This window comes from Eulemur rufifrons, chromosome 3 (assembly GCF_041146395.1).
Source record: "Eulemur rufifrons isolate Redbay chromosome 3, OSU_ERuf_1, whole genome shotgun sequence".
In the NCBI taxonomy this organism is placed as follows: Eukaryota; Metazoa; Chordata; class Mammalia; order Primates; family Lemuridae; genus Eulemur; species Eulemur rufifrons.
Window position 1 is genome coordinate 24,564,609 of NC_090985.1, and position 13,343 is coordinate 24,577,951.

A 13,343-nucleotide genomic window follows, 5' to 3' on the forward strand; every position below is an offset into this window, starting at 1 on the left:
TTTTATATTGAAGTCTTTTTTTTTTTTTTTTTTTTTTGAGACAGGAGTCTTGCTCTGTTGCTCGGGCTAGAGTGCTGGGCGTCAGCCTAGCTCACAGCAACCTCAAGCAACCTCAAACTCTGGGCTCAAGTGATCCTCCTGCCGCAGCCTCCCAAGTAGCTGGGACTACAGCCCCAAGCCACCAAGCCTGACTACTTTTTTTTTTTTCTGTTTTTAGTTGCCCAGCTAATTTTTTTCTATTTCTAGTAGAGACGTGGTCTTGCTCTTGCTCAGTATGGTCTCAAACTCCTGACATCAAGCTATCCTCCCGCCTCAGCCTCCTATAGTGCTAGGATTATAAGCGTGAGCCACCTCACCCAGCGTTTTGTTTTATTTTGAATGAATTTTGTGCATTGCATGAGGTAGGGGTCCAAATTCATTCTTGTGCATGTGGCTATCCAGTTGTCCTAGCACCGTTTGTGGAAAAGATTATTCTTTTCGGATTGAATGGTCTTGGCAGCTTCATGCTTTTTAATGCCTACAAAATACTCCATTATATGAGAGTACCACAGTTCATTTACTCAGTCCTTTAGATGTCCTTTAGATAGACATTTATCATTAGAAAAGATTGTGTTTCTAAATCACTCTGCAGTACAGATGAGCCCGGCAGATATGAGGCTGACATTCTCCTTTTGCTTGCTCATCTGATTGATGAAAAATTCTAATTTGTTTTAATTTGCATTCTTTGAGTATTAATTAAGGTGAGCATTTCATAGTTGTTGACCATTTCCATTTTTATGAGTTGCTTATTCAAAAGCATTGTTCATTTGTCTATAAGGTGTTTTTTTTTTTTTTATTTATTTCATCTTGTTATGGGGGATACAGAATTGCAGGTTACATACGTTGCTCCTGTACCGCCTTTCCCCCTATAAGGTGTTTTATTTCTTTTTGACTTATAAGAGCTCTTTACATGTTATACATATTGACTTCCTTATATATTAATATCTTTTCAAATTTTTCGCTCAGTTTGTTACTTTTTAAGTAAATTTTTAAAAAACTTTCTCTCTCTCTTTTTAAGAGATGGAGTCTCACTATGTTGCCCAGGCTGGACTTCAACTCCTGGGTTCAAGCAATCCTCCAACCTCAGCCTCCTGAGTGGCTGGGACTACAGGAGTGTGCCACTGTGCCTGGCTTTAAATATGCTTTTTATCGAAGTATGACATTTTTACAGAAAAGTGTACAACTTACACATACGAATCCTTCATATCTAAGGGTTCTGCATCTTGGGATTCCACCAACTGCAGATCGAAAATATTTGGGGGGAATAAAAACCAATAAGAAATAATAATACAAACAAAAAACAATATAACAACTATTTACACAGCATTTACATTATATTAGGTGTTATATGTAATCTAGAGATGATTTGAAGTATGTGTGAAGATGTGCATAGGTTATATGCAAATACTAAGCCATTTTATATCAGGGACTTGAGCATCCATGGATTTCGGTATCCTCAGGGGTTCTGGAACTGACCCCTTGCTGATACCGAAGGATAACTGTATACCACTTAAATTTCAAAGTTGCCTTGTAATCAGCACCCAGGTCATGGGACAGAGCTTTTTTAACTCCTTAAAAGCTCCCTGTGTCCCCAGTTGACCCTGTCCTGACATTTCACACCATGGATTAGTTTTGGTTTAATTCTGTGTTGTCTTGAGCCAAATCAACTTTTAAAATTCACTAGTCTCCTGTTTTATGACCCCTGGATTTTATGTTATGCTTAGGATGGCCTTTTATAAAAACATCTGCTGATAGTTTCTTCAAATACTGGTACATTTTAAAAAATATCTTCATCTTTAATCAGTGTGAAATTTGTTTGGGGCTGAGGTATGCAGGAGACTGTGGGTATCATGCTCTCAGGGTCTGGATGTGGGTTCGTGAGCAACAAGGACTTTAAACATCTCCCCTCCCACCAATTCGACTTCCCAAGGGCAGTGTCCATTTTCTGCTGCACCTCTTTGGCCCTGAACCAGACCTTGCCCTGTCATGTGGCAGGTGTGGCTTGAAACAAGTGGATGGATGGTGGGGACAGTTGGACTCCGAGCTGGAACCTGCAAGAATCATGGCCTGGCACCTCCAGAGGAGCTGCCAAGGAGAGACCCCAGTGGCAGCAATGGATATGGAGAGCAGCCTTGGTGTGTCTGCAACAGAGAAGGCAGAAGAGCAGGAGTTTAGCTTTGGGCATATAAAATTGGAGATGGCCATGATATAGGAACACATGTGCAGATGCCAAGATGCCAGGACATCTGACTGAGCTAGGGGAGACCAGGCTGGGGGGCAGTGGTTCGGACCCTCACTAGAGAAGGCCATGGACCTGAGCTCTGAGGCCCGAGTCCTCCAGAGTCTAGTGACTGGTAGGCCAAGGCTGTGAGGGAGCAGAGCAGTGGGCTGGGGCGGCGCAGGGTCCTGGTAGTGCAGAGAAGGAGGCAGGGCATGAAGAAGCAGTGAAGGGCCACCTGGGACACATTCTCGAGAGCAGGGTGAGGCCTGAACAGTGTTGGAGACCAGATGATGAGGTGCATGGGAGACCTCAGCAAGACTGCTTGGGGTATGGTAAGATTAGAGGTGAGAGGCCGTGGTGGGTCGAGCAGTGTGGGAGGGAGGATGCTCTCCAGGATGGAGCAGTGACATGGAGGCTGTGCCACCTGCAGAGGACAGCCTTGTCAGAGTACTGGCCCAAGGTCCCTGGGGAAAGGACCAAGGCCAATATTGGGTGATCTTTCTCATTTAGCCAGCCACACCTGTCGGGGGGCCAGTTATGATTGCTGCTTGTCACTGAGGGCCTAGTGGTTCAGATGTGAGGGGTGATTTTCCCAGCATTGAGCTGTTGGGCCCTAGCAGGATGGGAAGATGCAGACAGTATGCCCTGTGGCCCAAAGGGAGCTGGCAGCAGAGGGGCCAGCCAGGGGCAGGCATCTTGAGAAGGGACTCAAGGCCGGGCGCAATGGCTCACGCCTGTAATCCTAGCACTCTGAGAGGCTGAGGCGGGCGGATCGTTTGAGCTCAGGAGTTCGAGACCAGCCTGAGCAAGAGCGAGACCCTGTCTCTACCAAAAAAATAGAAAGAAATTATCTGGACAACTAAAAATATGTAGAAAAAATTAGCCGGGCATGGTGGCGCATGCCTATAGTCCCAGCTACTCAGGAGGCTGGGGCAGAAGGATTGCTTGAGCCCAGGAGTTTGAGTTGCTGTGAGCTAGGCTGACGCCATAGCACTCTAGCCCGGGCAACAGAGTGAGACTCTGTCTCAAAAAAAAAGACAAAAGAGAAGGGACTCAAGGAGGCTGGGGAGGGGTGATGCTGGTAGGGGGCCAGGTGCTCAGATCTGCCATGGATGGCAGCCAAGGGTGATGCCCACAGACCCACGGTAGGCAGGGAGACGCAGGGCCTGGAGAGGTCAGTGACTCAAGAGGGGCATGGGCCATGTTATCTGTAGGGTGGTGGCCTAGGGCAATGGCAGACCAGGCAGAAGGGGAGTCAGGAACTCCCTCTCAGATGATAGAAGGAAGATGTTGGCTTGAAAGACTGGTGATCCCTATAAGATTTGGGACCCAAGCATGCGGGATCTGCTCCCTTCCTCCCTTCCCTTTCTTCCTCTACTCGGGGGGTTTGGGTCATCGTTTAGCTGCAGAAGGGTCCTCCCAGCTGAGTGGTCAGCTCTTGGCAGAGACCTTTTTTGCTTCTTCCCTGAGGCAGAGGAAACTTGGGCCCAGGATGGGGGTCACTCTGCTACCCTATCTGGTTCCAGGAGTGGGGGCAGACCCAGGGCCAGTGCTATAGGAAAGGAAGGCCCCAGAGTGGGCCTTGGCTGATCTGAGTGTGGGAGATCTTGGGCAGGCGAGTGTGTCAGGTGGGCTGGGGCAGTACCCGGGATAGTGGGGTAGGGAAGGTCCTCTACAGGAGGCACACGAGGGCAGGGATTGGGGGGGCTGGATGCTCAATTTTACAGGGTGCAGGTGTGAGGTAGCTGGTAGGAAGCAGAGAGAGGTATCCACAGTAGGCTTCTCTAGGTGTGACTTTCATGATCTTTATTCCACTCTTCTTTTGTTTTCCAAATGAGTATGCATTTTGACTTTTTGAAAATGCATCTTTTTTTTTCTTTCTTATTAAATGAATGGCTACATGGGAAGCTAGTAGAACAGGCACAGTATAAGCCTTAAGAGACACAACTGGGCTTCACTTTTGTTTTTTTTTTTTAGAGACAAGGGTCTTACTGTGTCACCCAGGCTGGAGTGCAAACTCCTGGGCTCAGGTGATTCTGCTGCCTCAGACTCCTGAGTAGCTGGGACTATAGGTGCGCACCGACCACACCTGCCTAATTAAAAAGAATTTTTTTTGTAGAGATAGGATTTTGCTATGTTTCCCAGGCTGGTCTTGAACTCTGGAGCTCAAGTGATCCTCCTGCCTCGGCCTCTCAAAGTGTTGGGATTATAACATGAGCCACCATGCCTAGCCAGGCTTTGGTTTTATTATTACCACAGGAACTCATGGTTATTTACAGAATACAAATTGCCCCAAAGAACATCCTCTGTTTCAGGTTCCTTTGGTGGCTGTAACAATTCCCACAAACTAGGTGGCCTGGAACAATAGGAGTGTGCTCTCTCACAGTTCTGGAGGCCACACGTTCACAGTCAGGACATTGGCAGGACCACACGCCCTCCGATGCTCTCTGGGGCAGATTCTCTTGCTTGCCTTTCCTAGTTTCTAGTGGCCCTTGGTGTACCTTGGCTTGTGGCTGCATCATTCCAATATCTGCTTCCATCTTCCCATGGCCTTCTGTCCTGTGGCTTCTCTTCCACTTCTTGTAAAGACACTTGTCATAGGTTTTAGGGACCCACCTGAGTAATCTAGGATGATCCTCATCTCAAGATATTTATCTTACTTAAATTTGCAAAGACCCTTTTCTCCAAATAAGGTAACATTTGTGGGTTCCAGGGATTTAGATATAGACATATCTTTTTGGGGCCTCTATTCAATCCACTACAGTCTGCCCTCTGGCCCCCCAAAATTGATGTCTGTCCCATGTCCAAAATACATTCACCTTCTCCTGACATCCCCCAAAGTCTCCACTTATAGCATCCCCTCTAAGTCGAAAATTTTAGTGAGGGAGCTGCTCTGCTATGTACAAAACCCTGACCCAGAAGCAGGTTGTTTACAAATGGTTGGCCCCATGTTCCCCACAAACATGTGTTGCATGATGGGTGCTTTTCTGGCCATGCCCCCAAAGTCCCAAATCTCATCATATAAATTGTCTAAATCAGGTATGGCTGAGGCTCTGGGTAGGGCCCAGACTGGGACAAAATTCTTCTCCATCTTTGTAAAACTAAAAAGCAAGCTGTATACTTCCAAATTACAATGTTGGGCATAGACTGGATATTCCCATTTCTAAAGGGAGAAATGAGAAAGAATAAAGGGGTCACCAGTCCCAAGCACATCTGAAATCCAGCAGGACAAATTCCTTTAGGTTTCAGGGCCTGGGAATACAGAAGAGTTTCTGTGGCCCAGTGCTCCACTCTCTGCACCTGTAGCTCTGCTGGCCTCTGCCTCTGCACCCATGCATGGCTCCACCCCCCTGGGCCTGAGGCTCTGCTCCTGAAGTCATTCTTCCTTTTTTCTTGAAGAGTATCACATGTTTGCAGCTGACTAGTTCTGTCACCCTGTTTCTTGCCTGTAGAGTCTCAGAAGTCCAACACCTTCCTTCATTTCATCCTGCTTTTGTCCTCTTCAGTACAAGCTGGCAGTGTTTCTGCTGATACAACATTCTCATAAAACTTGTGGGTCTCCCTTGTATGTAACAGGGAGCCAGGCCATTAGATAGGTGGGCTCACCACTGATCTTTCCTGGATAATCTCATCTGTAGTCCTGGCTTCTGCTGAGTTGGTTGAATGGACCCAGGAGTCATGTGCCTGATCTGTTGATTGAAAGGCTGTGTAGTCACACCTGTGTCTCTCTCTCCAAAGCACACTTTCCTAACAGTGAACCTCCCAACATTACCATCTTTTGCAATTTGAATAGGCTGCAGATTTCCCAAATCACAAGTGTTGGTTCCTTTTTGCTTAACAGTTCCTTCCTCAGTTTATCTCTTTCTTCCTGCACTTTACTGTAAGCAGCAAGAAGCAGCCAAGCCACACCTTCCATACTTTGCTTGGAAATCTCTTTAGCTAAAAACTCAAGTGCATTGCTTACAATTCTACTTTGTACCCAACAGTAGAACACAATTCATTCAAGCCTTTGCTGCTATCTGACAAGGTTCACCTCTCCCCCAGTTTCCAATAATATGTTCCTGGTTTCCTTCTAAGGCCTCACCAGCAACATGTGTAACCAACATCCATATTTCCACCAACTGTCTGGTCGGGCAATCTAGGCTTTTTCTATCATGTGCCTCAAAGTTCTCCAGCCTCTGTTCAATACCCAATTCTAAGGCCACTTCCACATTTGAGGTATTTGTCACAGTAGCACCCCACTCCTGGTAACAACATCTGTATTAATTTCTTGTGGTTGCCATAACAAATTATCACAAACAGGGTGGCCTAAAAAAAAATTTATTTTCTCACAGTTCTGGAGGCCAGAAGTCCAAAATCCAGGTGTCAGCAGGTCCATACTTCTCTAAAGGCTCTTGGGAAGAGCCTGCTTTGCCTCTCTGATTCTCCCATTCCCTGGGTCATGGCTGCATCACTATAATCCTGCCTCTGTGAATCTCTCCTCCTCTGTCTCTTCCAAGGACACTTTGAGATCTAGTGCCCATCCAGATAGTCCAGGATGATCCATCTTGAGACCTTTAACTTAATTACATCTGCAAAGACCCTACTTCCAAGTAAGGCCACATTTATGAGTTCTAGGGATATGGGCATATTTTTTTGTGGGCCACCATTTAACCCCCATCCCAAGTCATTCTGCAATGGTTGATTGATATGTTGTGTGCTTGTTTTAAAAAGTGTGCACAGCGCTTCTTCGTATTTTTAAATTTATTTGTAATTTCATAATTCAATGTTATAAAGTATTTTAGACATATGTAACTTCTTTTTACTTAATGATACAACGTGGACATCTTTCTATGACATCAATTTACAATATTATATTCCTTTGTATGGTAACCATATAATATTTAAATCAATTGCTTCTCATGGAACATTATTTTTGTTTTTTTGGTATTAGAAACTGCTGCAGTGAACAGCTTTATAGCTGGATCATTGTGTATGTTTGTGACAGTTGTTAAAATAGAATTTCTGGGTCAAATGGTTTTCAAAATTTAAGCTTATTTAACACCAAGATATCATTTTTCTCTTATCATATTAGCAAAAATCCAAAAATCTGGATTTCTGGATTCTGCTGGTGAAGTTGTGGGAACCAGGCCAGTGAAAGTGTCTGTCAGATCTCTAGACACAGGGTGTGAACAAGCAGAAGACAGGGGCGCCATCCTGAGCACCTCGCACTGGAGGAGCTGGGTGGGTGGGTCCGTGTGCAGAGTGGTGATTTCCGAGGGGTGGAGTTGACAGAGAAGCCAGGGCAGAGGGTGCACATTAGATGTCACCATTTGTGTTAAATGGGGGAAGCCAAGAATCATATTTGTATTTGCTTGATTTTTCCATAAAGAAATTCTGGAGGAGTAAACAGGAAGCCACTAACTGATTTTCACTGTGTGTGTGGGTGGGAAGGGTTCAGGCTGGGAAGGAGACTTTGCACTCTATACCTGAGATGTTTGATTCACATGAATATTTTCTATTCAAACAAAATTTTTAAAATAATTTCTAAGAAGCTTCTTAGGTATCGCAGTTGAGTCCCCCCAGGTAGGCCGACTCCTCGCACCTGCCATAGCTTCAGACAGTGGAACCTCGCCAGTCTGATGTGGAATTGTGTAAGTGAGTAAATGGGGCAATTATTAATGGAGTCTTCTCACGGAGCCAGTGGGAGGGCCAGTCAGAACTGCAGTGGTGTTAGCACATAGGTTAACTTGCGGAGCGTTGGTGTCTATGAGGTTGGACCTCTGCATTCAGGAACCTGATTCTCCTCGTGGAGCTGGGGCTTTATGTACTCGCGCTTTCCGTGCTTAAGTTCTGACCAATTGTTGTTTATCTTATTCTAGAGTATTTTGTTTCTTGCACTGCTGATGAAGAGTTTTTCCTGTTGTATTTTCCTAACAAGTTATTGCTGGCCTATAAGAAATCTCTTGGTTCTTTTAAAAATGTATTTGAAGCCAGCCCCTTCAATGACCTCCTTTGTTAGTTCTAATGAGTGGTGAGCTGAGTTTGTGTAGGTGCCCATAGGAGCAGTGCTGACATGTATAAATGCTTTACCGTGTCCTGGTGCTGGGATGAGAGCCAAGCCAGTGCTGTCTCCTTTCATGTTCACACACCCTCATGGGCCTTGAGAGGCCTCTTGCCTTTGGGAGGATGCTGTGGTGGCCTTCAAAAGATGTTCTGTTAACAAGTGCACTGTCTTTCCTCAGTTACTGGTCCATTTTAAAAAATCAGAAATGCTGGCTGATTTTTATCAAATGGGTTTTCAGCATTTTTGAGATCAATATACAGGTGTTCTCCTTTAATCTATTAGTGAAGTAACTATATTAAGAGTTCCTGGGATGTACATCATCCTTGAACTCTAAGAATTCATTTATCCAGGTGTTGGGAGTTGCAAAAATAAGAAAAACAAAACAAAAAAAGAATTCATTTAGTCTTTCACCCCATGTTTCCTGTGTGACACACCTTTGTGTCCAGTGCTGGGGTGAGACAGCCACTCCAGGAGCCCACGCAAGTGTCTCAGCATTGGTGCCATTCCTGCTGGATGCCTTTCTGTGGAGGCCTAGAGATGGGGTCCACTGTGCCACAGCAGAGCAAATGCCTGTGAGGAGGGACAGCCGCAAGGAGGGGTGGCGGCAGGGCTGTGGCGGGACCTAGCTTGTGCTTTAAAAGCCCCTGGCTGCTGTGTGCCCAGTGCTTGGAGGAGGAGGGGGTAGGGGCAGCGAGGAGGCCACCGCTGTCCTTGAGGTGAGCAAGGTGGTGGCCAGGCCCGGGGTGGTGGTGGACACAGTGGGAAGAGGATGGGTTTGAGAGATGTTTAGGAATGATAGAGCCTCCCAATGGATGGGACATGTGGGTGGGACCCAAGACCTTCCCCCCCAAATAGGTCTCTGGCGGGCCTCTGGTCTCATGATACTCTTGTACTAGGCTGCAAGGGCAGAGAGGTAGATGGGGTAATCTCTGCATCCTGGGCCCTCATTGAGCCACCAGAAGCCCTGGCAGGCACCCCACCCAGCAGTGTGGCGGACCTGCACCACAGGCTCCCAGGAGCCCCCAGGGTGGCTGGCCAGCACAGGGGTGGCCTCCCTGTTGGAGGAAGGCTTCCCTCCCACCCCTGTCCAGCAGGTCCTCAGAGATGAAGGCTGGTGCTGGGCCAAGGCTGCAGGGCCAGTGGTACAGGGGGGTTGGCTCTTATGGTCCCGAGCATGTACAGGCAGGGAGCACAGCAGGGATCCGTATGTCAGGAGAGAATGTCACCTATAGGAACAGTCTGTGGTGTGTTCTCACTCAGCTTGGTCTCCCCTGGGCTATCATGGGGGTCCCTGAGTGCAAAGTGTCTGCTGGCAGAGTCTCCAGCTATCAGAGGTCATCCCTGCACAGGACCACCCAGATCACCTGCCCACTGGCCTGTTCCACCAGCACCAGTGAGCTCCAGCAGGGCTGGCCGCCATAGGGATGAGGGCAGGTGTGAAGATGAGGAGCCCTGGGGGGAGCAAAAAGCTGAGGGCAGGCAGGGTGGTGGTTGGCAGGGCCTCAGAAGTGGGACCATCCTACGTGCACGTGGGGTATGTAGGGCAGAGTCAGGGCCCCCTCTCATTGGCCTGGGCCTGGCCAAGGGTACCAGGGTCTAGAGGACTTATGAAGAGGGAGTTGCTTTGTGCCCAGATAGAGGGGCTGGGAAGGAGGGAGAGCCTGTTTGTGGTATCTGGGCTTGGCTCAGGTTCTAGGGTCCAAAGGGTGTGAGCTGCCTCCTGGAATCTGCAGAAAGCTTTGAGAGGGTTTGGCCTTGCTCAGGGTGTAGGTCCCTGGCCCAGGTGACCTGGTGGGACCCTAGTTGGGCAAGGGGGAGCTGTGCTGGGTCAGACTTCCCACCCTCTGGAGAGGCCCCCAGGTGGCCAGAACACAAGCTGGAGGCTGAGGGTTCTCCTGCTGCATCTGGTGGTCAGCCCTCCCACTGGGGGTTTCCCCAACTGATAGACCCACGTACTTTTTCAGTCAAACTTATTTGTGACTCATGGTTTGGTTACCAGGGATCGGAGCAATGAAATTTCCTGGGCAGTAAGGCTAGGAAAAGTTGAGTGCTGTAGAGAAGGGTCAGGGGCTTTGCTTCTCACTCACCAGAGCTGGGTAACCAGGGGCATCCAGTTTCCTCTACACCTGCTCCCTTTCCCCCAACCCTGCCTAAATCTCTCACCTCTAGGCCCTTCTCCACTGCCAGCCTGGGACCTGCCTGTCCTGGTGAAATCCCTGACTGTAGCTCTGTCTCCAGCTGCCCCCTCCTGGCTGTAGCCACCCCTACATTCTTTGGTGTTGGCTGGATTTGCTTTCTCTTGCCTCAGTCAGGGCCTTTGCAGGTGCAACCTCTCTTCCTTTGCTGGCTAACTGCAGCCTGTCTTTCCATCCCCACTTAGCTGCCCCTTCCTCTGGGAAGCCTGTGCTAAGGAAGAACCAAGGAGCCAGCTCCCACATGCCCTGCAGAGCCTTTCCCAGGGTCCTGTAGCTGCTGCCACTTCAAGGCTGCACTGTGTAGCCACAGTTCCAGGCAGGCTGAGCAGGGCCATCTCAGGTACATCTTCACTAGACCTTCTAGCTGCCAGAGCTTGTCTAAGAGACCCTTGGTTGCATGCAGGTGGCTGTTCACATGTGGACAGCTCGACTGGAGGGGCACGTTACAGGCAAGGTCAGTGCATGGAAACCTGGGGCGTCCCTTCTCTGAACAGTTTCTGGCTTCACTTTTTCATTAGCTTCAAACCAGGATCTTATGAAGTTCAATTTAATGCAATTAAAACAATAGAACCAGCGCTGATTTTTTTTAAACATATGAGCTTTTCCATAGTTTTTAGATCTGCTTATATAAATACCTATTAGTTTCATTTGAGTTTAATAAGGAAGTACTGTTCAGTTGCAGACCAAGTTTAGGTTTATCCAGAAGTAGCTTAGTAAAAAGTAACTAGGAATTTGGGTGTAAGGAGTCAAAAAATTCTGTTTTAATTCCTCCCTTTACCATTCACCTACCCCCAGTTTGGCAACTGGTGTTTCCTTAGACCCACCCTGCCCTGGGCTGCTTAAGTCCCAGGAAGGGCAGGAATGGGAACAAGAAGCCCAGAGCTGCTGGTCTCCAGCCTGGGGCTGGCACTGGCCACTGCTTTGCCCATTAGCCTGTACCTGCAGGTGCTGCCTGTGCACTCCTGTGCCACTACCACGTCCTCCACCCCAGCCCAACCTGGCACACAGCCGCCTGCCTTCAGAAAGGGTAGGCACCCATAGGAGGTGGCCTGGCTGGGCAGGTGCCGTCAGGTGAGGTCAGAGGAAGGGCCTGGCTGGAGACTGAGGCAGGCTGGCCACTTCCCATGGAGACTATCTTGCCCTCCTCCACTGCCCAGCACAGAGGGCCAGGGTAGAGCACAGTCTGGGGGCTGACGCTGAAGGAGTGCTGTGGTGTGGGCATGCCCTACATGTTCCTTTATGTCTTCCTGCAGCACAGTGAGTGAGCAGAGCTGGTCTCACATTGTCCCCAGGAGGCAGGCAGTGAAACACTCCACTCCCTGCCAGCTGCCCTGTCAGCGATTGGGGTGGTTAGATCAAGAGCAGCTGTCTAGGGTCCCCAGTGGTGGTGGGGAGGTGTGGAGGTGGGACCCTGCAAGGAGCCGCTGTGTCATCCTGGTGGCAATGGAGATGGTGACAAGTGGACAGACTGGCAGGTGGAGCCAACAGGACCTGTGGGGCTGGCTGTGTGGGGTGATGATCCAGGGTTTTGGCCTGAGCCACTGGGTGGTGGATGGTGGTATACCCATGAAGCTGGGAAGACAAGGTCATTCTAAGGCCAGCTTAGTTGGGATTTGCTGAGTGGCAGCAGCTAGGGTGCAGGTGGGAGCCTGGAGGGACATGTCATTTTGGGAGTATAGAGAGCATCTTGAGCCATTGAACTTGGTGAAGTGACCCAGGGAGCATGTTGGTGAAGGGCTCACGGAAACCAGGGGAGAGGGCACAGGGAAGGGGCGCTGCCGTTCGGGTGTGGGAAGTGAGGAAGTGGCCTCTCCTCTTGGTGAATCGTGGCTTGTCCTTGGTCCTGGGGGCATGACTGCAGGCAGCCCCCCAGCCCCAGCCCTGGAGAGAGGCTGGTTGAGGAGGTCATTGGGAGGTCCGTGGGTGTCTCCTGCAGGGAGTGAGTGGCGGGGTCTTCGAGGCCATGGACAGGCCCTTGCACGTGCGTCCCGCAGGCATGGCATTAGAGGCAGGGGACTGTGAGGTGGGCCGTCTGAGCGCGCCTGGATCCGGCCTGGTAGCCTGGTGGTCCCGCTGGAGTTAGCGAGGTCGCATGCCCCAGAAAAACAGTCTGGGAAGGAGGGGTGGGGCGGTGCCTGGCCGGGAGCATGCGCCCGGGACAGCCTTGTGCGGCGCATTGATTAGCCGAAGCCCCGCCCCTGGCCAGCAAGCCCTGCCCCGCACCTCCGGGCTCCTCCTCAGGCTGCGGCGCTGGCCCGGGCAGTGCAGTGCGGGGCTGGACTCCGCCTGGCGGCGGCAAAGCCGCTCTCGGTCCCCCAGAGCCGATATGGACCCCTCACGAGCCATCCAGCATGAGATCAGCTCCCTCAAAGGTGGGGTCCGGGACTGGGCCCGAGCTGGGGGGCGCGGACCACGCAGTGATCTCTAGCTGAGTGCAGCCTCTGCAGGGTGGCGGTCAGGGTCTGCCACCCCAGGAGCAACTGTGGGGCGCTAAGCTGGAGCCGCGGGAGACCCCAAGCTCATCCTCATCAGGCTCCACCTGGTTCGGTGTCTTCCCTGGGCGGGCTCCAGAGGCAGGTCTGCAGCTTTGCGGGGAGTGTCGGGGGCGGGGCCAGGGTCGGTGGGAGCTCAGCCTTTCCAGTGGGACGCCCTTTCCTCCTGGATAGCTTGAGGCGCAGGGTAGGGCTTGGGGGTCACTGCAGAGGCGCCGGCGGGCTGGCCCCCTGGCAAGTCTACACTGCGGCTCTTTGTCCTGGGGTGGGGGGGAGCTGGGGGCTGCCCAAGAGCCCTGACTGGTTGCCCTGGAAACCTGAAGGGGGCCTAGAGTGGGGGAGGGGAGAGG

General features: G+C 50.2%; 1 protein-coding gene across 4 annotated transcripts in view; it reads left to right on the forward strand.

Moving 5' to 3' along the window:
- PLEC (plectin) overlaps positions 1-13,343 on the forward strand; it is a 58,870-nt gene that overhangs the window by 7,335 nt on the left and 38,192 nt on the right. Inside the window, exon 1 of one of the 4 annotated variants that reach the window (XM_069466788.1) lies at positions 12,794-12,873. The exons of the other annotated variants lie outside the window; for them this stretch is intronic. Within the exon in view, the coding sequence (XP_069322889.1) occupies positions 12,828-12,873 (46 nt within the window). The 5' untranslated portion in view covers positions 12,794-12,827. Of the gene's footprint in view, positions 1-12,793; positions 12,874-13,343 lie in introns of those variants that run through there. 4 annotated transcript variants of the gene reach the window in all.